The 25,653-nt window shown below is 39.5% G+C and overlaps 1 protein-coding gene across 1 annotated transcript in view; it reads right to left on the bottom strand.

Annotated features, from left to right (window-relative positions):
• CRPPA (CDP-L-ribitol pyrophosphorylase A) overlaps positions 1-25,653 on the bottom strand; it is a 162,735-nt gene that overhangs the window by 113,019 nt on the left and 24,063 nt on the right. Inside the window, exons 4-5 of the mRNA XM_008148501.3 lie at positions 12,775-12,879; positions 5,973-6,018 (exon numbers count right to left, since the gene is read on the bottom strand). Of these exons, the coding sequence (XP_008146723.2) occupies positions 5,973-6,018; positions 12,775-12,879 (151 nt within the window). The remainder of the gene's footprint in view (positions 1-5,972; positions 6,019-12,774; positions 12,880-25,653) is intronic.

Genomic DNA, 25,653 nt, shown 5'->3' with positions numbered 1-25,653 from the left:
TATCTGAAGTTAGTTACATCAAAACTCCCATATTTGCCCAGCTGGTGTGGCTCAGTGATTGAGCATCAACCCATGAACCAAGAGGTCGTAGGTTTGCTTCCCAGTCAGGGCACATGCCCAGGTTGAGGGCTTGATCCCCAGTAGGGGGCATGTAGGAGGCAGCAGATATATGTTTTTCTCTAAACAATGCTTCTATCTCCCTACCCTTTTCCCTTCCTCTCTTGCTCTCAAATCAATATAAACATATTTTTTTAAAAACTCCCATACTAAACTAAAGATATAGACTTGCACATAAATTAAGATGGACCAAAATATACATGCTGTTCCAGTTGACAATTACATTTGAGAGTATAAAATGCTCGTGCAAGACATGACGCTTAACAAAGAAATATTTTATCCAGTCTGTAAAAACTAAACTGAAAATAGTTACACCAAAATACAATTTTCCCCAGCTAGTATGGTTCAGTGGCTGAGCATCAACCCATGAACCAGGACCCAGACTCGTACGGGGAGAAATTGGACTGTCCAGCATCTGGTCGGAAAGCAAGTGTGGCTTTCTCGCAGAGGTGCTCCCAGGAATCATTGTTACTGTGCGGGGGTGCAGGGCCCGGGGACATGGAGATGCAGAGAAGGCTGACTGGCAGCCATTGCTGTTTGCTACGTGATTCCCTGGTGATTCCCTGAGACCCTGCCCCACCCAATTTACAACCCCACCCAAACTGTGCCCAGCAGCTTTTGCATATGAATGGCCTGTCCTTTTGCAGCCTAACCTAACAAACTGCAGGTGGGTCAGAGAGCTCCAAAACTTCCAAACCCCAAACAAAGAGGAGAAATCTGCAGATCTCGCTGTAGCTCCTGCTGGGTGGCCTCAGGCAGTAGCTAACTTTGTACCTCCTTGGAGATACAGGAGCCAGTGTACCTAGTGGTCAGTGTGAGGCCATACCATATTTCAACTCCTCACATCCATAAGTGACACAATCAAGAGGCAGACTCAATGAGCACCAAAGCCCCACTGAAGCAAGTCCTGCCTCATAAGGGTGTCTCCAACACAGAAGTTCTTCCATTATAGACACAGCAGGTACTCACAGCCAATTGGCCTGGAGGTCAATTCCTCCCAGTGATACCAACAGCAATCAAGGCTTAACTACAACAAGACTGTGCACCCAGCCCACAAAGGGGTGCACCAAGAGTATCCACCTCAGGTGATTTTGGGGAGGCTGAGCCACTGGGCCCTATAGGACACCTACCACACAAAGCCACTCATTCAACACAGGGAAGCAGCCAAAATGCGGAGACAAAGAAACATGTCACGAATGAAAGAAATGAAGGAAAGCAAACTACTGGATATAGAGTTCAAAACCACGGTTATAAGGTTACTCAAGAATCTTCTAGAAACCTCCGAGAAACTTTGTGAGACCTCCGAGGAACTTAGTGAGACCTTCAAGGATCTTAATGAAAATGCTAAAAAAATGGAAAAGGACCAGTCAGAAATTAAGCATACACTGTCTGAAATAAAGAATAATATACAGAAATTCAACAGTAGACTAGAGGATCCCAAGAATCAAATCAAAGATTTGAAATATGTGGAAGCAAAAAATACCCAATCAGAAAAAAAAAAAAGAAAAAATAATCCAAAAATATAAAGATAGTGTAAGGAGCCTCTGGGACAACTTCAAGCATACCAATATCCAAATTATGGGGGTGCCAGAAGAAGAGAGAGAGAAAGATATTGAAAACCTATATGAAGAAATAATGACAGAAAACTTACCCTACCTGGTGAAAGAAATAGACTTACAAGTCTAGGAAGCACAGAGAGTCCCAAACAAGAGGAATCCAAAGAGGACCACACCAAGACACATCATAATTAAAATGTCAAGGGCAAAAGACAAAGTGAGAATATTAAAAGCAGCAAGAGAAAAACAGTTAGTTACCTACAAGGGAGCACCCATACGACTGTCAGCTGATTTCTCAACAGAAACTATGCAGGCCAGAAGGGAATGGCAAGAAATACTCAAAGTGATGAACAGCAAGAACCTACAACCAAGATTACTCTACACAGCAAAGCTATCATTCAGAATTGAAGATCAGATAAAGAGCTTCACAGACAAGAAAAAGCTAAAGGAGTTCATAACCACCAAACCAGGATTATATGAAATGCTGCAGGGTATTCTTTAAGAAGAGGAAGAAGAAGAAAAAGGTAAAGATAAAAATTATGAACAACAAAGTGACAACAAATACATATCTATCAACAAGTGAATCTAAAAATCAAGTGAATAAAAAATCTGATGAACAGAATAAACTGGTGAATATAATAGAATCAGGGGCATAGAAAGGGAGTAGACTGACAATTCTCAGGGGGAAGGGGACGTGAGGGGTGCGGGAAGAGATTGGACAAAAATCTTACACCTATGAATGAGGACAGTGGCGGGGGTTAAGGGCATGGCGTGGGGGAGAGGGGGAACCGGGTGGAGGGGAGTCATGGGGGGGCGGGGGCGGGGAAGAGGAACATCTGTAATAATCTGAACAATAAAGATTTATTTAAAAAATAAATAAAACAATACTTTAAAAATATATATGATTTTGGGATAGATTCACTGGACCTCAACATGCATCTGTTGGAAGCAGGTAGAGAAGAAAGGTGAGAGGGAATGGACACCTACCTATTCCCACAATTTAAGGTCCCGGATTCAAAGGGAAAACACATGTGTAGCGGCATCCTTGGACATATCGCTCAATTCAATTCAACTCAATGTTAGAAGATGCAAAAGAAAAAAAGACTAGACATTGTTCCCACCTTCACTGATTCACAAACTCAAAGAGGTTCACATTAAGTTATGGGCAATGTTGAAATTCAAAAAAGTTCTTAAAATAAATTTTTAAACTGTTTCAATATATAAGTTAGGTGCCAAGTCAGTCCTAAGCTTAAAGTGGCTAGAGCCGTGGTCAGCAAACTGCGGCCTGCGAGCCACATGCGGCTCTTTGGCCCCTTGAGTGTGGCTTGTCCACAAAATACCACGGCCTGGGCGAGTCTATTTTGAAGAAGTGGCGTTAGAAGAAGTTTAAGTTTTAAAAATTTGGCTCTCAAAAGAAATTTCAATCGTTGTACTGTTGATATTTGGCTCTGTTGACTAATGCGTTTGCCGACCACTGGTAGAGGATCAATAGCCATTACCCTTGCATTGAATGTAAACATTTATGTATTACAAGTCTTGCTATGTGGTGTGGTCCCAAATCCCACTGATGATGTGACATAATATGTGGTGTAATGCAGTAGCTTTGGAGAATATAATGTATTCCAAGTTCCAAAACACATGTAGCCCAAGGATTTCAGACAAGGGAATCTGAACAATATCTACTTAAGGAATAAAAGGGAGAGTAATATCATAAAGAGGTAAACTGCCTAAGGTGGAAACCTGGATTGAAGAATGTATTTTCTATCCCTTTTAAGTTAGAATTGGCTTAGAAACCTTGGATATTGTGTAATATGGAAACAATAACACTACTTACACCACTGAGTTCCTGGAGAAGCAAGAAATAATCCATACAAAATGCTATAAACAATTCCTGGCACAAAGTAAATACCAATAAATACTATGTCAAGAAAGTGCCTAGAAAAATACTTTGAACACTTACTAGGAAAAGGCAAACAGGTGAATATAGAGTTCAGACAGTTAGCCAGCACTATACCATATCATATTTTGGAATTTTATTTTTAAAAATCCAAGAGTTTTCTTTTTCCTCTGCCCAGAGCAGTGGTCTGCAAACTGCGGCTTGCAAGCCGAGCCACAGTTTGCCGCTCTGTTGACTAATGAGTTTGCCGACCACTGGCCCAGAGGTATTTCTACCATCAGGCCTCAGAGGTAGTAGTATTACTGCAAGTCCTGGAGGCAGGTAGCAATCTCAGCGGAGCGAACAAGCATGTGGAGCTGATGGAACGTACTAAGATGCCAAGCTCATAATGCACAGATAATTATTTGGAAAGAAATGAACAATGAAGAGCAACCTAGAGGACTGTTTCTTGAACTTAATGTACAAACTAATCAGCCAGAGTTTTTGTTAAAATGCAGATTCTAACTTAATGTGATGGGGCCAGAATTCTGCATTCTAGTTCTCAGGGAGTCAGAAGGCTGCTGGCCCACCCGGGGAGTAGGAAGGCCCCAGAGCAGTGGTCCTCACCGTGAAGAGGCAACATCAGAATCTCTTGGGGATTATTAGAAAAGCAAACCCTGGGGCATAAGGAAACGTTGGGAAATTGTTGATCTAAATCAGCTGTTTACATCCAGTCAGACTTTTCCTGGGAATAAAAGTAGAATACTTTTTAAATACATTAAAAATAAAAGGAGTCTAGGAGACTATGTTACCTAAATAAGAAAACTGACTTCTCTCTGCAAGCAATTACCAAAACTACAGCCCCTGCAATTACACTTAAAATGTAGGCTTTGACATGCTAAGCAGCCTGCTCTGATGATATAGAGGCAGAAGTGTACAGAACCACTTACCAACTAGTCACAAAATAGATCATTTCCATTTCACCTAGTTAACAGAGATAGGACTTTGTAAAGAAACCAAAGAGAGTTTTATCTTTCCTTGTGTTGAGAATGTAACCCAACCACATCATGGTTTAGCCAACTTCTCCAAAGTAATGTTTACACATCCCCTGGCTCATATGTAAATACATGTCAACAGTTTGATTTATAGCTATAGGTGATCTGTTTATATACACAGATACACAGACACAAATTACAGTACATTAATGGTTTGAAACACAATATTCCTAAAGGACGAAAAACCTGGAGGGTAAACTATAAATAAAGAATGTCATGACCAGAAAAAATATTTCAGTTTTTTTGATTGTTCAATAGGTGGTTTTCCCAAAACTTCATAATAAACTGATGCATTCAGAATTCAGATTTGGTTTTCTTTTCCAACTTCCAAGTTTGAATTCACAAGTTCACCTTTCAAACAAGTTTACAAGTTCACCTCTCAGAAACGGAGCACACAGTTCCGTCCTCAATCTCTTTTTAAAGAAATCAGTTACTGACCTTGAGAGGCACTGCACTTGCTTCAGGACTGGGGGGTGGACCCCCTTGATTTCTGCCAGGACCATGCCTTTCACACAGTGCTGCCCCCAAAACACACCTCTGGTGTTCCCGCCATGGGAGGGGAGGGAGGGAGGAGTGCTTCTGTGTGTAGTGAGCACAGAGGCCAGGCTTGCTGCTCAACACCCAATGCAGGAAACAGTGCCCTCAACAAAGAATTACCCAGCCTCAAATGCCAAGGCCAGGAAACCTTGATTTACGCAACTGGGGCTGCAAACACACAGAACGAATGTCCTGTATAGGCATCATTATTATATTCCTAGCACAGCGTGAAGCACAGTGATAAATATTTGTTGATTATTAAATAAATTACCTCTGTGTAGCTGGGACCTTAGAGTCATAGAGATGAAAAAGAATGAGAAAGGGGTTATTTTACATGTGATGTCTAAAACTACCAAACAAAATTAGTCATTGTCAGAACCAGAAAAAAATTTTAAAAGTCAGTCAGCCCAATCTCCGTGTTTTGGGAATAATATTTTCATATGAAAGATGCTTTCTAATGCACTGATATTATAGTGATGGGGGATCAGTCCTCTTAACAGTAACAGTAAAATATAAAATCTTTATAAATTTACTAAAATATCGGTTTCTACTTTGAATAGTGCCAATGTCCCATACTTTCTTCAAATTAATAAAGCATTTCCTCTATAAAAAGTAAGACCAATATGACATAAATCACACATAATAAGTGATATTTCACAAGCGGGAAACAAAGCAACATGTAATTATTTTTCAAAAAAGCAAATCACAGACTTCCATGGCCTACGGGCATTTATACTTCTGAGAATTCTGAGATCTAAAATGTCATGAGAAATTCTGAACTGGCTTACATTTCTGAAACACAGGAACTGAGAGTCACAAGGCCAAACATACCCTTAATAATCGATTCAGCTGCATACAAATCTCGTTTGTAGGTCACCTAAAGGACAGATAAACCTCATTAGACTTAACAGAGCAGGAAGGAATGTGAGAGCAATAAAATTATGCCCCCAAGGAAATTCTTGATTTGGGAGAAACTAAAAACACATAATACAGACAATTTCTAAATTACATCAACATCAGCAAATTCTGAATAATGTATTCTATTTCTACAAATGGTTAAATATTTGTTTATTGAATTCTTGTCAGTGTGACAGAAGTTTATCAAAGAATATGTGGTAGTATTTATACGAAAGTATTAGAATTATCGTTTAATAGTGAGGTTTTACTTAGGAAGGAAGAAAAGGTAAGTATAACAAAAATCACCAAATCATATTTTTAGCTGAAATGAGGAAATTCTCAAAGGTCAACTCACATTAAGAAGAGAGTTTCTTCTGAATGGAGTATGTCTGTATGTACCCACAAGGTTCACCTTATGAGGATTTTTGGCTCTGATAAAAAGAGCATAGAAGGCACCACCATGTACGTAAGAATAATCACAATTTTTCCTTAAAAACACACAGCCTCCTTGCAATTGTAACGGGCTCTGTGTAATGTAAGCTGACATGGTCCTATGGCAGATACGTCCCAGGCCACATCACTGAGCTCAGATATAGAACATGTCAGGTGTACTGCATCACAGAATAGTTCTCCTATACCATAGAACTGAAAATGTACTAAGTAATAAACTAACTAATCTATACTAATAAAAGGGTAATATGCTAATTAGACTGGAAGACCTTCCAGGAGACCTTCCAGATGTTCTGGACAAAGCCATGGTGGCGGGACCGAGGTAGAGGTGGTTAGATGCCAAGAGGGGAGGGCAGTTGTGAGTGATCAGGCCATTGGGGGTAAGCAGACCAGCAGGGGGGCCAGTTGGAGGCAAGCAGGCCATCAGTGGGGGTCAGTTGGAGGTGATTAGGGCAGTGGGGGGCACAGTTTGGAGTGAGCAGGACAACAGGGGGGAAGTTGGGGGCAAGCAGGCCAGTGGGGAGGGGAGGTGGGGGCGAGCAGGCCAGCAGGGGGGGCAGTTGGGGTGAGCAGGATGGCAGGGGAGGCAGTTGGGGGCGAGCACACTGGCACGAGGGGCAATTGGGGGTGATCAGGTTGGCAGGGGGGCATTTGGGGGCGAGCAGGCCGGCGACGGGGGCAGTTGGGGGAGAGCAGGCCAGCATGCATAGTGGTTAGGGGCAATCAGGCAGGCAGGCAGGAAGGTGAGCGGTTAGGAGCCAGCAGTCCCGGATTGCGAGAGGGATGTCCGACTGCCGGTTTAGGCCCGGTCCCTATAAACCAGCAGTACGACATCCTTCAAGGGGTCCCATATTGGAGAGGGTACAGGCCAGGCTGAGGAACACCCCCACCCCCATGCACGAATTTTGTGCACCAGGCCACTAGTAAATACTATACGGTCTTAGGAGCTCATCATTCAAGTGCCCAGATGATTAGGATGCAAATGGTCTAAAAACCCACTTTGAGAAGTACTCACCAAATTAGTACCTTTCTATGCCTACAATTTAAACTTTTTTTTCCCCTCCAAATTATCTCATAACTACACTTGTACAGAAACTTTGCTCAGCTCAAGTGGCCCAGGGCACTTCTACCCAAAATAGATTCCTGCGTTATGCCTTTATCCTGGCTGATAAATCCTAGCCCAAAACTACAATCCAGAATTAAAGTAGCGGTCAATTTGTAAGATAGATGAGAAATTGCTCAAGCATTCAACTAATCTATTTAAATTAAATGTGACATTGCTACATTATCTCTAAATCAAGTACATGCCAACCAAAACTAGTACTATAGTTACTGATCTATTATCTGGAAAAAAATAGAAAACAGACATTTAAAAGTTCATGCTGTGCATTTTACCAAATTAAAGGATGTACTAGTATTGATCTCATTCATTCATTCATTTAACAAATACTTATCATATAACTAGTGTGTTCTAGGTCCTATTCAAGGTCCTGTTCTAAGTGCGGGCAATAGAGGATTCAAAAGGATGGGCAAAACTCCTTCACTTGAGTGGACTACATTTTAATGGAGAGATTTTTCTTATAAGAATTAAATGTTTTTCTTTTGTTTGCTTGAAAAATCAAAGTTAGCTACAAATCTGAAATGAAGATTCAATGTTTGCAATTTAAATGAGAAAATGCCTTTTTTCTATATTTGTCCGCTGTGTAGGGTAAACTCAGAAATTAATGGGAAGGTGGTTAATTACCTTAATTACCATTATTCATCTCTATCCCCTCCTGCTTTTGTTGAGGGATAAGACTGCATTACAACTTAAAATAGAACTGTGCAAGTCCCCTTTTTTTCAAATGAATCTTAATGATGGTTTTAATTAAAAGAAAACTTGGTTTCAAATACTAAAATGTTTTTCTAGCATACTTCCAAGACAACATTTTTGCATTGGAATCCGTTTTATGAATAAAATACATGTCTTTATTACCCAAAGGTCCTCTCTCCACTATCTATACTAATAAAAGGGTATATGCTAATTAGACCAGGAAACCTTCCAGGAGACCTTCCAGATGTCCTTCCAGACAAAGCCATGGTGGCAGGGCCAAGGCAGAGTGGTTAGGGGCAATCAGGCCAGGAGGGGAGGACAGTTGGGGGCAAGCAGGCTGGCAAAGGGGAGCAGTGGGGGGCAAGAAGGCCAGCGAGGGGGCAGTTTGGGGCGAGCAGGCCGGCAGGCAGGTGAGCGGTTAGGAGCCAGTGGTCCTGGATTGCAAGAGGGATGTCCCAGATTGGAGAGGGTGCAGGCCAGGCTGAGGGACACACACCCCCGGTGCACGAATTTCGTGCACCAGTGGTGTCCCTCGGCCTGGCCTGCATCCTCTCGCAATCCGGGACCCCTCAGGGGATATTGGAGAGCCAGTTTTGGCCCAATCCCTGCAGGCCCAATCCAGACAGGAGGGAGTCTGAACCCCACAGGCCCAATCCAGACAGGAGGGAACCCGATCCTGTGCATTGAGTGTCTGTCCCCTGGTGGTCAGTGTGCATCATAGTGACTGGTCGACCAGTCATTTGGTCACTTAGGCTTTTATATATAGAGATTAATTGTGCAAACAAGAAAGAGTCCTAAATTTCCTTTTTTTGTCTACTTTTTTCCTATAGGCTGTGGATACCAACCGTGTGCTGATTAAAGGGTTTGTATTTTATTAATATCTTCAACATAAAGCCATATTGAATACCTCAGCTATACTTCTCAAACACTGATGTAATGAAAATAAATAACAAAATATTTCTGTTAAACTTGTTAAGTACTGAGTCTAAAACAGCCCTTTTTTCTAATATATATCAAAGGGAAAAGTACTGGGAAATGTAATTCTGAATTAATGACTTACTCCTTTTCTGTCAGACTCTTATAGTAATATAGGTTGCCCTTTCCTTATTTTTAATTTCAAAAACAGTTTAATGATCAGTTTTGAAGTTGATTTTCTTCTGTCAGCATGATCTATAGTTTTTCTTTGTCTTTACATGACACATTATGACAGTTATTTTTTTTAAAAATGAACCTTGTAATGATGGGAGGGAGCCTTGGTCCTCTGATTTACTTGTTTTCACACTGGGGCTTTAGAGCCTCAGGGGCCACCTGCACTCCAGGGGAGGGGCTCTGTGTAGCTGAGACTCTGAGCCCCACACCTGCCACTCACCTAGTGAAGCTCAAGTTCTGTCTGTGTAGTTCGACTGTGCTTCTGTGCAATATTTCATCTAGGTAAAGTGTTTAGATAAAATATATATATGAAATATACTTACATATATACACATGTGTGTATATATATATATGTACATATATGTATACATGTGTATATATACATATATGTATATTTTTTTCAATGGAAAAAAAACTTAAAACTGAGAGCCACAGAGATAGTTTTCTTTCAAATACTAGGCCAGGGCTCTCTCAGCTACTTCCAGGTGAGCACCAAAAATACAAACACTGTCACACCTACTTTGTGTTCTTCCATCTGCATTAACACTCAATATCGTAAATGAGACTTTTCAGGGCCAAGTCCCGTTGGCTATCACCTTACATGAGTTAAGTTATACTACACTTAATGTTATCCCACCTTTCACTGCATGAGAAAATGAATATTTAACTCCAATAATTAGAATCCAGAAAATCTTAAAATTTAAAGATATAGAATGTTTACCAGATACAAATGTAGACTGGGGGATATTTATTATATTTATTTCTATTTCATCAATTACATCTATGTTGAAAATATTCTTTCCTCTAGACTGAATAACTAGATGAAAACCTCCAAAAAATAAATTATGCCACCACAGTGTATTTTTCAGATTTAAAAAAAGGCAAAGAGTGAGACTTTTGTTTCTTTAGTTCTTAACAAGGATGCTACTTGGCTCTTTAAAAATAAGTTCACATCAAAAGGAATCCTCCAAAGTCAGCCATTCCAGTAATACTGTGATGACTCATACACTTCAGAAACTCCTCCTAAAGGAGCCTTTTCAGACAACGGGACACAGCTGAATTTCTTAAATAGCTGGTTATAAATCTCCTATAAATCTTTCAAGCCTTGAGGATGGTTTTACATTTAGAAACAGGAAGTCTGTTCAATTAGATCTGTACAGTGTAGTATTTGATCAAATATTTAACTATATTCAGACAAAAACACGACACACCTATACATTAAAGAGATGGAAGTCCTGTAGGTGAGACGGAATTCCACTGAGGCCAGTAGGGGTTCACTGAGCCTGACAAGGCACCAGCACTCAGAAAGCATGAGCGCTAACACCTGTTTCTGGAGTCAGTCCTGGTCTCTTCTGTGGTTGGTCACTCTTTGGGGAGGGGGTGGCTCATTTATGGGGATGGCCTCTACTCTGCAGGGTGATTTGAAAAAAACTGATGTTTCCTCCATGCTCCAGGGTACCTGCTGCAAGAAAGTTGACATCAACTCTGAATTTTACCTTTTACATTTATTTCTACCAAAAAAAAATGTATGTAAAATACAGAAATAACAACCCTCCTGGGATTTCTGGTATAGAGTAACAGTCCTAGTCATTCCTCACACCACTGAGAGGGTGAACAGCCTGACTTCAGAGAGACAGGGGAAGGTGTCCTGGCTCTGCTGTTTTCTGGTAGTGCCATGCCTCCTGAGATGTGTTTGTCACTGTGTCAGATTTCTGAATCATGCTCCAGGTACTGGGCACAGCCACCCGAGTCCAGTACTAATTTTAGCGTAATTATACTAAATCTTTTCTCAAATCTGAGTTTTAGCCAATGGTAGAAACATTGGAATTATTATAGAATTAGAGCACTAATATCAAAGTGTAGATTCCATTGTTTTGGTTTAAAAGCAACTGAAATAATCTTTATTCATACAAAATGGTAACACCATAAAATTAATTAAATTAGAAGCCTATACTAAAGACATCTCATACAATGTCATTAATAGAGGCTAAATAGGGCTAAATAAACAGCTGGGAACTTATAAAAAAAAAACTAGGGGCCCAGTGCACAAATTCGTGCACCTTGAAAGGAACTGTGAGGCTGCAGTGGACACAAGGGCTGGTCTTGGCCCATCCTCCATGCCTCCACCTGGCCCCTCCCACCGTGGCCCCTGGTCCCGTCTGCCGGCAGCTCCACTCCTGCTCCCGCTCCCACCACTCCCATGTGCCTACAGCACTGGCCCCACTCGCACCTGCTGATGGCATGGAGCGATTGGGGCTGGCGCCAGCAGCGGGTGAGAGTGGAGCCCAGTGCCATCAGCAGGTGCGAGTGGCTGCTGCCCCGATTGCCTCTCAGGAGCAGGGGGAGGTGGAGAAGCCCTCAGGGGCGATTGGGGCCAGCAGGTGCAAGCAGGGCCGGCACTGGCAGCAGGTGTGAGCACCAGGTGGGACCGCAGCACGGGGGAGCAAAGAATTTTCAGTAATCACCAGAGGCTCGCCCTGATGACAGTGACTGGCACTCCGCCTTGGTCTGGTGCCCCCAGTCACCTGCTCCACTATCCCACCTCAGCCAACGCCTGCCATGTTCCGCGTGCGCCCCCTGGTGGTCAGCGCACGTCATAGTGACTGGTTGTTCAGTTGTTCTGCTGCTCGGTCTATTTGCATATTGGGGTTTTATATAGAGAGATATAATGATGGAAGATAATGAATGACAGGAGGCAGAAGAAGGAAACAGGGAACCAGAAACAACTACAATATTTATACTCTAAGTAATGTCACCTCACTTAAGAGAAGAAATGTGATATCTATAAAAGGCCTCACACTGTCATATGAAATACTTTTTGCCCAATCCATTGCATTACATACCCCTTTAGAATTCAAGATCCTATTAAAGCACATCATTATTCCAAAAAAACTGGCACTCCCACCCCAGGACTATTGTGGAAAGCAGAGTTCCATCCTCAAATCCAGTTGAGTGTATGGCAATAGAGTAAAAGGACACACAGAGAGAACAAGAAAAAAAATATGTGGATAAAGCAGTCTTACTGGCTAACTAGATTTTTAAAAATAAATTGTGTCAAAGTAAATTTTCTTAAAACCAAATAATAGAAGCGATACCATACTTTGATGGCTCAAAAAACCCAGTGAAACTCTTTTAAATACCTTAATGTATGCACGCACACACACACCTTTTCTTCCAGAAATAGTGTTTCAGCATGAAACCAAGTCTTTTTATACTATTTCCCCATTTTCTAAAGCACCTGTAAGGTGTTTGTACTTGCAACATGTGTCTTCAGGAATGACATAAGCGCAGACAATTCCCAGAACAAAGTACCAATTCCATTACCTTCCAGAGATCAGGTGATCCTTCCACAAGTTTGGCTTTGACGTGACAGTATTTTAGAGCCAGTTGCAAACACTCAGTTCCAAATTCCAGGTCATAGTCACTACACTTGGAAGGGGGAAACAGAGTTAACAAGTTAAAATAAAATTTTAAGGAAAACTTAATCAATCATTGTATAATCAATTACATAGAGGAAAGGAAGAGCCTAGAGAATTTCCAAGCTCTTTGGTTAACTACTGATTATTCAAGTTATAGAATAATTTTCCCTATGCCCTAACAGCCAGTAGAAAATAGGAATGTTGCAATGGTAAGTCTCAAACTTCCTCAGTCATTTCAGGTGTCAGAATATTTAATTTATTTTGTTCATAAGCTACCTTTCCAAACATGTTTCTAAAATGCCTGAGGATTTCCATATCATAATTTGATTTAACAAATATATGTATTCATAAAACTCCAAATCCCCTACCTTATATGTATATCAATTTATAGTTGTAGGTCATAGGTCTCTCATTCACCTTAATAGTTTAAATATCAATACATCCTTTTAAAATGAGTTATATTTTTATTCCAAAACTGGACACAGTTTTACAAAGGTCTTTTATACATTTAGGAAAATATAAACAACAACATTTTAAAGCATATTAAGTGGAATCATTAAAATGACCAACATAATATAATTCAGCTGAATAATACTGAGTGCCTATTATATGCTTTATATTAAGTGACACCATATAAATATAAAGGAGACATTTATTGTGTCCTCAAGGACTAAAGTCTAGAAGGGGAGACTGGTTTATAACTAACATTTTGCTACCAAATGTGACAGGTATAGCCCTAGAAGAGAATCTAGAAGTAGGTCAGGAGATAAAATACTTAATGCTATGTGGGGGCTTCAGGGAAGGCCTAGCAGAGGAAAACCTCTATTTTGTACTTCCAGCATCTGCACAATCTCATCTATTAGTATGTGAGGGAGATGTATGTACACTACAGTGAACAGTATTCTCTCTAACCTGTGGTTAAATCCCAAAGATGACAAGCAATGATGCTTCTCCTGGCTCTTCCCAGAGGCCGGATACTGAGCACACCTGGGGACAGCCCTCAACGTGCTCACAAAGTGAATACTGAGAGGAGCCCATAGCAACAGCGACTCCTGCCATCCCAGCTGGTGGGGTAAGAGTATTACTTGATGCTGTGCCCGGCCAGCCATGTGATGTACTAGACAAGATGCCAACAGCCTATAAATTGCATAAAGTCTCTAGGATTCCAGTCACCAGGGTCACTGGGAATCATGAAAAATTATGGGTCAGGTATAAATATATATCAGAAATAGAGGCTAAGTATTTTGACAGAAAGACTAAACTTTCCATTCATTGGATGGAATGATATTACAACTATTCACGGAGTTTTTAGTAATTTTTGGCATTAAAACCTTGCTTTCACAATGAGTTCAAACAATGCATGCTTCATGACAAGTTGCATTTGAACTTCTGTGTCATAAGAACACTGACAATGACTTCCACTTTTCCCTAGGATATGGGAAGTTGGAAAAAATGATGCTCATTTCTGAAGAAAAGAAACAGCAGGTAAACTATACAAGCACAACTTTTTCTTGAACCCAGAAATGAGGCCACAGATAATCACTAAACAGACATTTTTAAGTTATGAGTAAGAAATCAATAGTGATAACATGAAATTATAAAAAATAAGATAATAATAGAAAGGCAGACAGAAAAAGAACAGATGGAACTAATAGAAAATACCCAGCAAAATGGTATTTAACCAAGAAAGATAATGAATGTGTAATTACACAAAATGTCAACGTTTATTATCCAGCATGGGAGTCATAGTGATATCACTTATCACATGAAACACACACACACACACACACACACACACACACACACACACACGCAGATGCTGAGAACTCCATGCCTCCCTAAACTTGGAGCCCAAGTTAGTGGGGAACAATGTTCTCCTCAGACAGAAGTCCTGAGGACACTGTTTTCAGAGGTCCCCAAATTCACAGCCCATCCCAGTCACGTTACAGTAAAGGTCACAGTCAACAAGTTTCATCCTCAAACCCACCAACCGATCTCTAGCATGCAAACATGAGCAGAAAGCCCTGATTTAACTGAAACCCAAGGAAAAACTCCAACATAAAAGTTAAAAAGGCAAAAAGTAAAAACTTTTGGAGGAACTAGAAATTATGCAGTTAAAAAAAATAAGCCCAGAATGAAAAAGTATATATACTCATAAAACAAGACAGGATAATATTTAAATGGGTGGAAAACTGAAAAACAGGGGAGAAAAGAATAATTGATGATAACCACAAAGTCCAATATGTCTTTTGAAAGAAAGAAAGAAAGAAAGAAAGAAAGAAAGAAAGAAAGAAAGAAAGAAAACAGAAGGAAAGAACAGAAAAGGGTAGGACAAGGAAACGACCTAATAAATTTTTTAAACTGCAGTAATGAAGAACATGAGTCTCCAAATTAAAAATCCTTATGAAATAAAGAAGCTAATAGATGAAAGCACAATTAGCAGCTACAACAAAAGGTCTTATAAAGAAGCAGAAATCCAACTTAGTTGAGACTTCTTAATAGCAACAATAAAAATCAGAAAAACAATGGAATAGTTTATTCATAATTTCGAAGGTAATGATTGTCAACGTAAAACTATACTCCCAGAAAAGCTATATATCATTTTTGAGGACAGAATATGGAGTTTTACAAATATTGGAGGTCTCAACAGAATTTAAATTTCTGTGGGCTCATTTCTGAGCTTTTTAATAGACTTTGGGGAGCAGTTTTAGATTCATAGCATAATGGGGCCGAAGGTACAGATATTTCCAATATACCCCCGACTGACACATATTCACAGCCTCCCCCACTATAAAAACCCTACACCAGAGTGGTACATTAATTAAAATCAATGAACCTACACCACTAAATCATTATCACCCAAAGCCCAGAGTTTACATTAGAGTTCACTCTTAGTGTTTCATATCATATAGTTTGATACAAATGTATAATAATCTCTCTATATAAAAGCCTAAGCAACCGTTCGACCGTTCAACCGGTAGCTATTATGGATGTTACTGCACATCCTCACCAGGGGGGAGATACTCAACGCACAGGCATGGAAACATGGAACAGACTGACAAATCTCAGAGGGAAAGGGGGACAGGGAAGGGCGGGAAGAGATTAACCAAAGATCTTACACGCATACTAGAGGCCCGGTGCGCGGATTCGTGCACCAGTGGGGTCCCTTTGCCTGGCCTGTGGGGATCGGGCCAAATCCATGCACCAGGCCTTCGACATCCCCTGAGGGGTCCTGTATTGCAAGAGAGTGCAGGCTAGGCCAAGGGACTCCATCAGTGCACGAATCCATGCACTAGGCCTCTAGTAAAATAATATAAATCCTCTGTGCACCTCCTCCACCCTGCACCCAACCCTCATTGAACTTTTTCCATTTTCCTAGTTTTACCTCTTCCAGAAGTAATATACTTCAAATCAGACAATAGCCTGTTCAGAGTGGCTTCTTTGACTTAATATAATGCAACTATGGTTTCCTGAATGTCTTTTGTGTCTTGATAGATCATTTTTTAGCACTAGATAATATCCCATTGTTTGAATGTACCACAGCTCATGTATGCATTCATATACTGAGGGACATTTTGGTTGCTTCCAAGTTTTAGAAATAATGAAAACACTAGTATGAGCATTCATGTGTGAAGTTTGTTATAGTCTTTTAAACTTATTTGAGAGCAAATACGAAGGAGGGCAACTGCTGGACCATATACTAAAAGTATGTTTACTTTTGTAAAAAAATTGTCCAATTTTATTCCCAAGTAGATGTACCATCTTGCTTTTCCACCAGCATGAATGAGAGTTCTTGTTACTGCACATCCTCACCAACATTAAGTGTTGACGTTCTAGATTTTGGCCATTCTAATAGAAGTGTAGTGATAGCTCATTTTTGTTATAAGTTGTATTTCCCTGATGATATATGATGTGGAGCATCTTTTCAAATGTTTATTTGCCATCTGTATATCTCCTTTGGTATGGTGTCTGCTCAGGTCTTTTATCATTTTATTAAAATTGAGCTGTTCATTTTCTTATTTTTGAGTTCTTTGTATATTTTGGATAATAGTCCTTAATCACAAATGTCTTTTGGAAACATATTCTTCTAATTTGTGTTTCTTATTCTCATTCTTTTAAAAGATTATTTTGCAGAGCAGGTTTTAGTTTTAATGAAGTTTAGCTTATCAATCCTTCCATAAATCGTGCCTTTGGTGTTATATCTAAAACAAAATATTGCCCTACCAATGGTCATCTAGGTTTTCTACTGTGTTATCTTCTAAGAGTTTTATGTTTTACATTTAAGTTACATTTTGAGTTAATTTTTGTGAAGGGTGTAAAGTCTGTGTCTAAATTCTTTTTTTGCATGTGGATGTCCAGTGTTTCAACACCATTTATTAAAAAAATGATCTCTGCACTGTTGTATTGCTTTTGCTCCTTTGACAAAAATCAGTTAACTACTTGTGCTGGTCTATTTCTCAGTTCCCTCTTATGTTCCATTAATTGATATCTATTCTTTCACTAATACCACAGTCTTGATTGGTATGGCTTTATAGTAAGTCTTCAAGTGGAGTAGTCTCAGGGTTCCAACTGTGTTTTCCTCATCCAGTATTGCATTGGCTGTTCTGGTTCTTCTATCTCTCCATATAAACTTTTGAATTAGTTTACCTAAAGCTGTAAGAATTGACATCTTGATATTATTCAGTCTTCCTATCCATGAACATAGAATATCTCTCCATTTATATAGTCTTCTTTGATTTTGCTCATCAGAGATTTGTAGTTTTCTTCATAAAGCTTTTATATACATTTTGTTAGATTTATAACTAAGTATATAATTTTTGGGGTGCTAATGTAAATGGTGTTGTATGTTTTTTTAATGCCACCTATTCATTGCTAGTCTATAGGAAAGCAATGTAGTATTGCATACAAACTTGAATCCTGCAACATTTCTACAATCACTTACTAGTTCCAGAAGTTTTTTGTCCCTTATTCCAGATTCTCTACATAGACAATTATGTCATCTGCAAAGAATGTTTATATCCTTCCCAAACAGAATGCTTATTTCCTTTTCTTGTCTTATTCATTAGCTAGGGATTACAGTTTAAATATAATATAGCTACATATAGTTTATCTGGCACTTATCCTGCTTGGTGTTCTCTGTGGTTCCTGGATCAGTGGATTTGGAGTCTGACATTAATTTGGGAAAATTCTCAGTCATTATTGCTTCAAATATGGTCTACTTTTCTCTTTTTCTTCTCCGTCCCATTATGTGCATGTTATACTTTTTGTAGTTGCTCCACAGTTCTTGGGTATTTTTTCCTGGGTTTTTCTTTTCCAGGCTTTTTTTTTTTCTCTTTGCCTTTTAGTTTTGAAAATTTCTACTGAGACATCCTCAAGCGTACAGATTCTTTCCTCAGCTGTGTCCAGAATACAAATAAACTTAAATGTAATCTTCATTTCTGTTAGTAGTTCTAACAGTTCTTTTTTATTTCTTCTTGAAATTTCCATCTCTTTGATTACACTGCCCAACTATTGACATTATACTGGCTGAATTCAAGGTCCACGTGCACAAAGTTTCAAATGTACTCTAGCAGCTTCCTTGACTTTTACCTTCACTTGAACAACTAATATCTGTAATAAAACCTGGAAACTTGGTTTCAGCTCTATCTGTGGCTCCTCTGAGATTTTTTATTTCTATAACTCGGTCTCTGACCAGTGGCTTCATCCTCTTACTCTCCCCTTGCATTAAAGTTGACCTCAAAGTTATCACATGGAGGCATTCAATCCTGTAAAACTTCCATTTAATCTTGGCTAGAAACCCTCCCTTTTCTTATACTGTCCTTATCAATCAGGAGACTGCAGTTGAAGACATGAAAAATTTTATTACAAACACCCCAACTGCCTGATCTCTTGTCCGACCACTAGGTCTCCTTTATAAACTCTATCTACCAATCAATAATGTAACCTGTTTTCTTATTTTATAAATTTTAGTTCATATTTTATCAGTTATAAATGTACAGTTTCAAAAGCAAATATACAAACACGATTAATTAAGAAAAAGTTTGCCCTACTCCCTTCACCCTACTTTGTCTTCCCAGAGACAATCATTTTTCCTTAAACATGCATACAATCACAGTGGCATACAACAATAAACTTTTCTCACTCATACAACTGTGTGCTGGCTGAGATGACTCCGCTTCCAAGCTGCAGGGCCGTGGGCTAGCTGTGGCAGTTCTGATCTAGGGACTGCACTCTGTAGGCCAAACTAGAGAGCTGCAGCCACCCAGAATAAGCCTTCCTTATGGCAAGAGTAAGAACACAAGGGGACAAGCTCAAAACACAAGCACATTTAAGCCTTTGCCTATATCACTTCTATTAAAATACCAAAGCAAGTAGGAGGCCAAACTCAGAATCGAGGAGGAAGAAAATACATTTCACTCGCCAGGAAGCCATGGCAAGGGTACAAAAGTAGAACACTGTGGCAGAGAATGAAGAATTGGATCAAATACTTTGCCTGTCACACCATAGCACATCATAATATACTTGTGATGCTGCCTCTTGATTTTCAGAATTGGCCATCATCTTCTAACCTTTTTCAACATGGACTAGTTATTTCTCTGCCAGCCACAAAGATATCATCCAAAAAAACTCCCTATATCATCATCCAGAGGATACTCTCCATCTCTCCCCTGTCATGGATCTCCTATCTCCTGTATCCCATATAACTTTTCTTGATTTGACTCCCTAACTTTTTTGGAACAAATCATCTAGTAGCTTTCACAGAAAGGGAGCATAAGAGGGTAAGTTTTTTAAAACTCTTTTTGGTACATTATTTCTTTGATACTTCTTTCCCTCCATTTTTTTCTTTTTGGAAACTTTTGTTATAGAGTATTGGCTCTTTTGTCTGGACTTCAATTTTATTTCCTTTCCTATGTATTTTTTGCCCTTTGGGGGAAGGTTCCTCAGATTTATTTTTAACCCTAAGATTTTCTTTTTCTCTAAATCTTTATTTTTCTAGCATTTTTATCTTGTTTTATGTTTCAAATAACTTTTCTCTCTGAAATGATACTTTTTGTTGTTAATCCTCACCCGAGAATATTTCTTTCCATTGATTTTTAAAGCGAGTGGAGGGGTGAGGGAGGAGAGAGAGAAACATCAATGTGAGAGAGACACACTGATTGATTGTCTCCCACATGCGCCACAACCAGTGCCAGATCGGACCTGCAAGCCAGGTGGGTACCCTGGACCAGAAATCAAATCCACAACCCTTTCGTGCACAGGGCCAGGTGGGTGCTCTAACCATTTGGGCACACAAGCCAGAGCTAACTTTTTTAAAGTTTTCCTTCCCCTGCTTCCTCCATATTACTCTTTTCTGTTTGTTTTGGTCTCTGTCTTCCACAGTAAGTGCATTCTTTAGATGGTATGATAATAATACTTGTCAGCTTATATTTAAGAGCAGAAGATTAAAAAGCTATAACACGATGAGTACAGAAGAGTGAGCTTTACTGTAGGGTGATGTGGTTGAGAAGTTCACTGGGGAACCTCTAAGGATGGTATTTTTAGGGCTTTCTTCTTAGACTGAACAGATTCCCCAAACTAAACTTCCAATTTCTAGCTGGAAGGGAAAGGCAAGCCTTTAGGATACTGGCTGCTGAGTAGAGAAGAGGCCACAGGCCTCCCCACTCATCAGGCACAGAGTCTGTTAGTCACTGTTTGGTCAAGACATTCATTCTCTTGACTGCACCCAATATGCTCCCCTCACATTGGGGGTGCTTCACCCCCACCTGCCTCTGTAGGTAGAACGGTGTGGTCATAAAGTAGAGAAGGTTATTTAAAGATCAGACTGCTTCTAAATAGTGTTCAGCAAACCCACCTTATTTTGTCCCCTTCCACTGAGTTCTAGAGGTAGCTTGTGCTGCAAGGTCCTGAACTTGTTGGGAATTCTACTGTAGGCAATTTCAATTTTTAGCCATCCCTACAATTTATTTTTAAATAATCCAACCTTCCAGATCTACTGCATTGATTACTACTCACTTGCCTGCTTCCCAGGTATTTGTTTCCCATTGTCCTTTTTCTTCTTCTCCTTGTCCTTGTGGGTCCATGTCATTTTTTAATCCCTTTCTAGTAGTAGCTTTAATAAGGTTTGAGTAGTTAGAAAAAGTAGATACACATTCAGTTGGTTATCTTTACCCAGAAACAGGAGTATGTGCATTCTAATTAGATAAATAATTCCAAGTTGTCTTCCATAAAGGTGGTTTCAATTTATGTTCCCATAAGCAGTGTAGGAGAATGTAGCATGGTTGTTAACATGAGGTAAATGAATAGGGCTCATAGGGACTGTAAAAACCTCTGAAAAAAAATATTTTTTGTATAATGTGGTTATTTTTCTTGGAAGATATTTCACAAGTTTCAGAGCTTTTATAACACACACAATAAAGTTAGGAACCATTGTTTTATGGTAATTATGTAATGGTCATGGCTACAAATAATCCGATTACATATCTATCCTTCCAGCTTTAACATCATTCACAGTATTATTTCTGCAAGGCAGCCTGGGAAGTTTGCCCAACAAAGAACAATATGCAGTATACATTAGAGAAAAACTAAATCAAAGGCATGCATGCACAGGTTTCTCACTCTGCAGTCACAGACCTAAGCTCAGAATGTCTCAAGTAGAAACAAAATAGGCTATCTTACAATTAGATAAACAATGAACACCTGCATTCAATTTATCACCTGAAAATCAAACTTGAAGCATTTTGCATACATTTACATTGTTTGAATTATGCAATGTATTCTTGAATGGCAGGAGAGACAGTTATCCAAGAAGCTTTGTTCTCACAATACATAGGATCACTTTATGAGTAAATAAGTAAGTCCATATGAGACTGATAATAATAGATTCAGCCCTCACTCTTCAGGAAACAATGTTCAAACGATCTGGCGAAGGACAAGATTCCTTTGGGTATAAATTTTTAAATAAGTTTCCATGGAGTTACATTCACAAGAGGCTTTTAAACACCTATCAGGTGGAAAAACAAACCTGTCAGTTTTTCACATTTTGCCAGCCTTACCCAAGCAAAATCTATTATAAACTTAGAGGCAAGCACCATCCATATCTAGCCTTACTAAACATTATCTAGAAGATGCTATTTCTTTTTCTGCACCCAGATAATTAGGGGAAGTAACATGGGAGAACAAATTTCACCAGTAATTCTAAAACTATGATTTTTAACCATTTTTATTGACTTTCACAATCAAATATTCTCAAGCACAATTAAAAACTCAGAATCTGACTGGAATATTTTATCTTGTCTCTCGTGTATCTCCTTTGGAGAAAAAAAAAAAAACTGGAGAAAAGTTAGCAATAAAATTAAAAGGAAATTAAGATACCGCCCAGAAACACACTGAATAGACATAATCTTGTCCCAACGGAAACTACTAAGGTAAAAACTGAATTCTATAGTGCTATCCAACCCCAGAGAAAAGGCAGCTTTAAATTCATGCACAGACAATGGTTATAAAGCTCTTATCATAACCTCAAAAGATCACAAGGATCTGAAATAAATCGAGGAAATATAGAGAAGGGAGGGCCCAGAACCAGAAGTTAGTTCAGCAGCCACAGGATTGGTGATGTTATTACCCAGGTTGGAAGATGTAGAAAAAAGAGCAGGTCTATTGGATAGGTTCATGATACCAGTTAGATTGAAGTTACCTGTATGACATCTAGTAAAAGTAGTCAAAGGAAATTATAAATATATGCCCAAAATTTATGAGAGAAACCTGAAAAAGAATGATCATGATCAGAAAAACTGGGGAACATATATCCATTTACTAAGCAAATAATTATGAAAACTTTGCCAGACAACACTCTAAGCACTAGATGACTAAGGCTGGAGGAAACCATACTAGCAAATGCAACACAAGGAAATGACAGCAATATTAGAGATGTATTCACAGACTAAGGAAAATGAAAAGAAAAAACAATGATTTCACAAGATCAGTTTTATTTGTTTTTGACACGTTTATAGATTGCAAAGAATTTAACCTAAGTTCAGTGCAAGCAATTAAAATTGTATCTGCTTTAACTACGAGTTAGAACATTACCTCAAGTCCTTTTACTGACCAAAAGTATAGTTGAAAAATTATCACACCTTCTACACAAACAACTTGTCCAATAGTCTCTTTCTGACCCACTCCTTATATTAATTTTAGTGCCTTAAGCCTACTGCATGAATTGAAAATTCCATGTTAATTTAACAAAGGAAGTGAATCCTAGGATAAGGCTGAAGAGAAGATTTTAATTCACAGTTTCAAGTGACCTAACAGTCTTTAAAAAAAAAAAAAACACAAAAAACAAGCAAACAGGTGTGCTCCTCCCCAATCAATCCCCACTCTATACAAACTCCCAACTCCCACAGCAAATGCCCATTCAGAGTGGAAGCTTAGACACAACAGACACCCAAATGAGAACTGCAGTCAAAGCAAAGAGCAAGTAGCTCTGACTCAAGTAATAAGGATGCATCTCTCTTAACTTATAATACATTCTACTATATAATTGCTACATATGAATTTTAAAGTAAGAAAAAAATATATAATTAAATTAAAATGTGATATGGCTAATATTTAATTGCTACATATAAATTTTAAAGTGAGAATATATATATATTATTGAATAAAAATGTGATATGGCTAATGTGTTTTAATTCCGTAAGCTGGGGCGAGCAGCTGCTGAAGTCTCTGCTCATCTCATTCAGGCTTCCAGTTCATGTTTTTCCCTTTGGAATATTGCCCCATATGAGCGCAGTTCAGTAGTCAGCACATAATCCCTGCCTGTCTCTGGGCTTCTTACATTCTGCAATATGTCCCTCAATTCCAAACTTCCCTCGCAGGCCTACATTCCATCCTTTGGATTCTCAGGATGATAATAATAACAACAATAATAATAATAGCTGTCTGCCTTGCCGCTATAGGCACTAAGAAGAGACAGAGGGGAAGAGGGGGAAGGCAGAGGAGGGAGGACCAAATGTATCATTCAGCATTCAGCCAGGAGTCATAAACTATACAATAATTTGAACAAGAAAGATTTAATTTACAGCATGATTAACTTAGTACTAAAGTTTAACTACTAAGAAAGAATAAAACAAAATTCTAAAATATGCAGTAAATCTGAGGGAGAATACCCAAGGAAGAAACAAACTTGGGAAATAGGGCAGGGGGGTGGGGGGAACTCTCTCCAAGGCTGAGCTTGGAACCTCATTGAAGATTTGGCTGTGGCCCCCTGGATGGTGGGGAAGTTTTGAAACTACTTGGCCAGTGCCAGAGATGGTGCATAGTCGGCAGGCCAAGGCTGGTGCGGTAGCCAAAAAGCGGGAGGACTGGCAAGCCGGGAGCCTCCCTCTGATGGCCAGAAGCCTGAGGCTGATGAACAGAGGGCTGCAGAGAGGGACTGACAAGCTGGCAGCCTGTCACCGGAATGCCAAGAAACCAAGGCTGGCAGGCTTGGAGCCGTAGTCCAGGACCGGCAAACGGGAAAAACTCCACCATGTCAGCAGGCAGAAGCCGGCAGGCAGAGCATGGCAGGCCAGAACTGGCATCACACGCCTGCTAAAGAGTGAAGGGCACTTAGTGCCACAGTTACATGCCCGTGGCAGCCGTGGCAGCAGGAATAAAACCAGGAGGAAAGCCCCTTCTGCCGGCAGTGTCCCTGGAGCATCCTCCACTGATGAAGCTTAAAACCTCCTGGCAAAGGAAAGATGTCCACTGGCTGCAGCAAGGCATAGTGAAGAGTGGATTTACAGCTGACTACCACACCGTGTAAATGTGGGCCTCACCCAGTGTGACTCCCTTCCTTCAACAGCTGAATCCCTTCTGATTTTTTTTCCTATTTTTGGTCACTCTTTACTGCCATCATACAAATGCAAATATATACATCTCATATCTCTGTCTGTATACCTGTCTCTGTCTCACTCAATAGAGAAGAGAGGTATCGGTCTATAACTTTTATAACTGGAAAGTTGACTGTTCAAGCTATTCTGTCATTACTAGGAGCCAATACAGTAAGTCCTCACTTAATGTCATCATAGTTCTTGGAACTGCTGCAAAACAACATATAATGAAACCAATTTCATCAGAGGCCAGATATTTTCAGCCTTTTTCATCTCATGGCACACATAAATGAATTATTAAAATTCTGTGGCAGCCCTAATCGGTTTGGCTCAGTGGATAGAGCGTCAGCCTGCGGACTGAAGGGTCCCAGGTTTGATTCTGGTCAAGGGCATGTACCTTGGTTGCGGGCACATCCCCAGGGGGAGTGTACAGGAGGCAGCTGATAGATGTTTCTCTCTCATTGATGTTTCTCTCTATTCCTCTCCCTTCCTCTCTGTAAAAAATCAATAAAATATATTTTTTAAAAATTCTGTGGCATACCAAAACATATATTTTTTTTCAATCTGACCAAAAAAAAAATAGGTATAATTTTGATTCATTCACACAGGATGGCTGTTGTTGTGTAGGCTGTTGTCATTTTTTATTTATTTACAATATAAGGGAAAAGAGGTCAGTGCCCCTAAATAAATTGCATGTTTTAAAAATTCTTGCAGCATACCAGTTGAAAATCATTGCCATAGGCTAATTGATATAAACAAGAGTTAAGTTCCACAGCATCTCATCAATGCTGTAACAAAATGATGTTATTTGAGGACCTGCTGTGCTGTAAGCAGGGAACTAGTACCTCTATTTTATGTTTCAGACTACCTACTGTGAGGTTTATGAAGTGCATGTCCACCTTGGCGCATATAAATTT

The sequence above is a fragment of the Eptesicus fuscus genome, chromosome 14 (genome assembly GCF_027574615.1).
Source record: "Eptesicus fuscus isolate TK198812 chromosome 14, DD_ASM_mEF_20220401, whole genome shotgun sequence".
In the NCBI taxonomy this organism is placed as follows: Eukaryota; Metazoa; Chordata; class Mammalia; order Chiroptera; family Vespertilionidae; genus Eptesicus; species Eptesicus fuscus.
The sequence above is the reverse complement of the archived record's forward strand: the minus strand, read 5'-3'. Positions and strand labels throughout refer to the sequence as shown.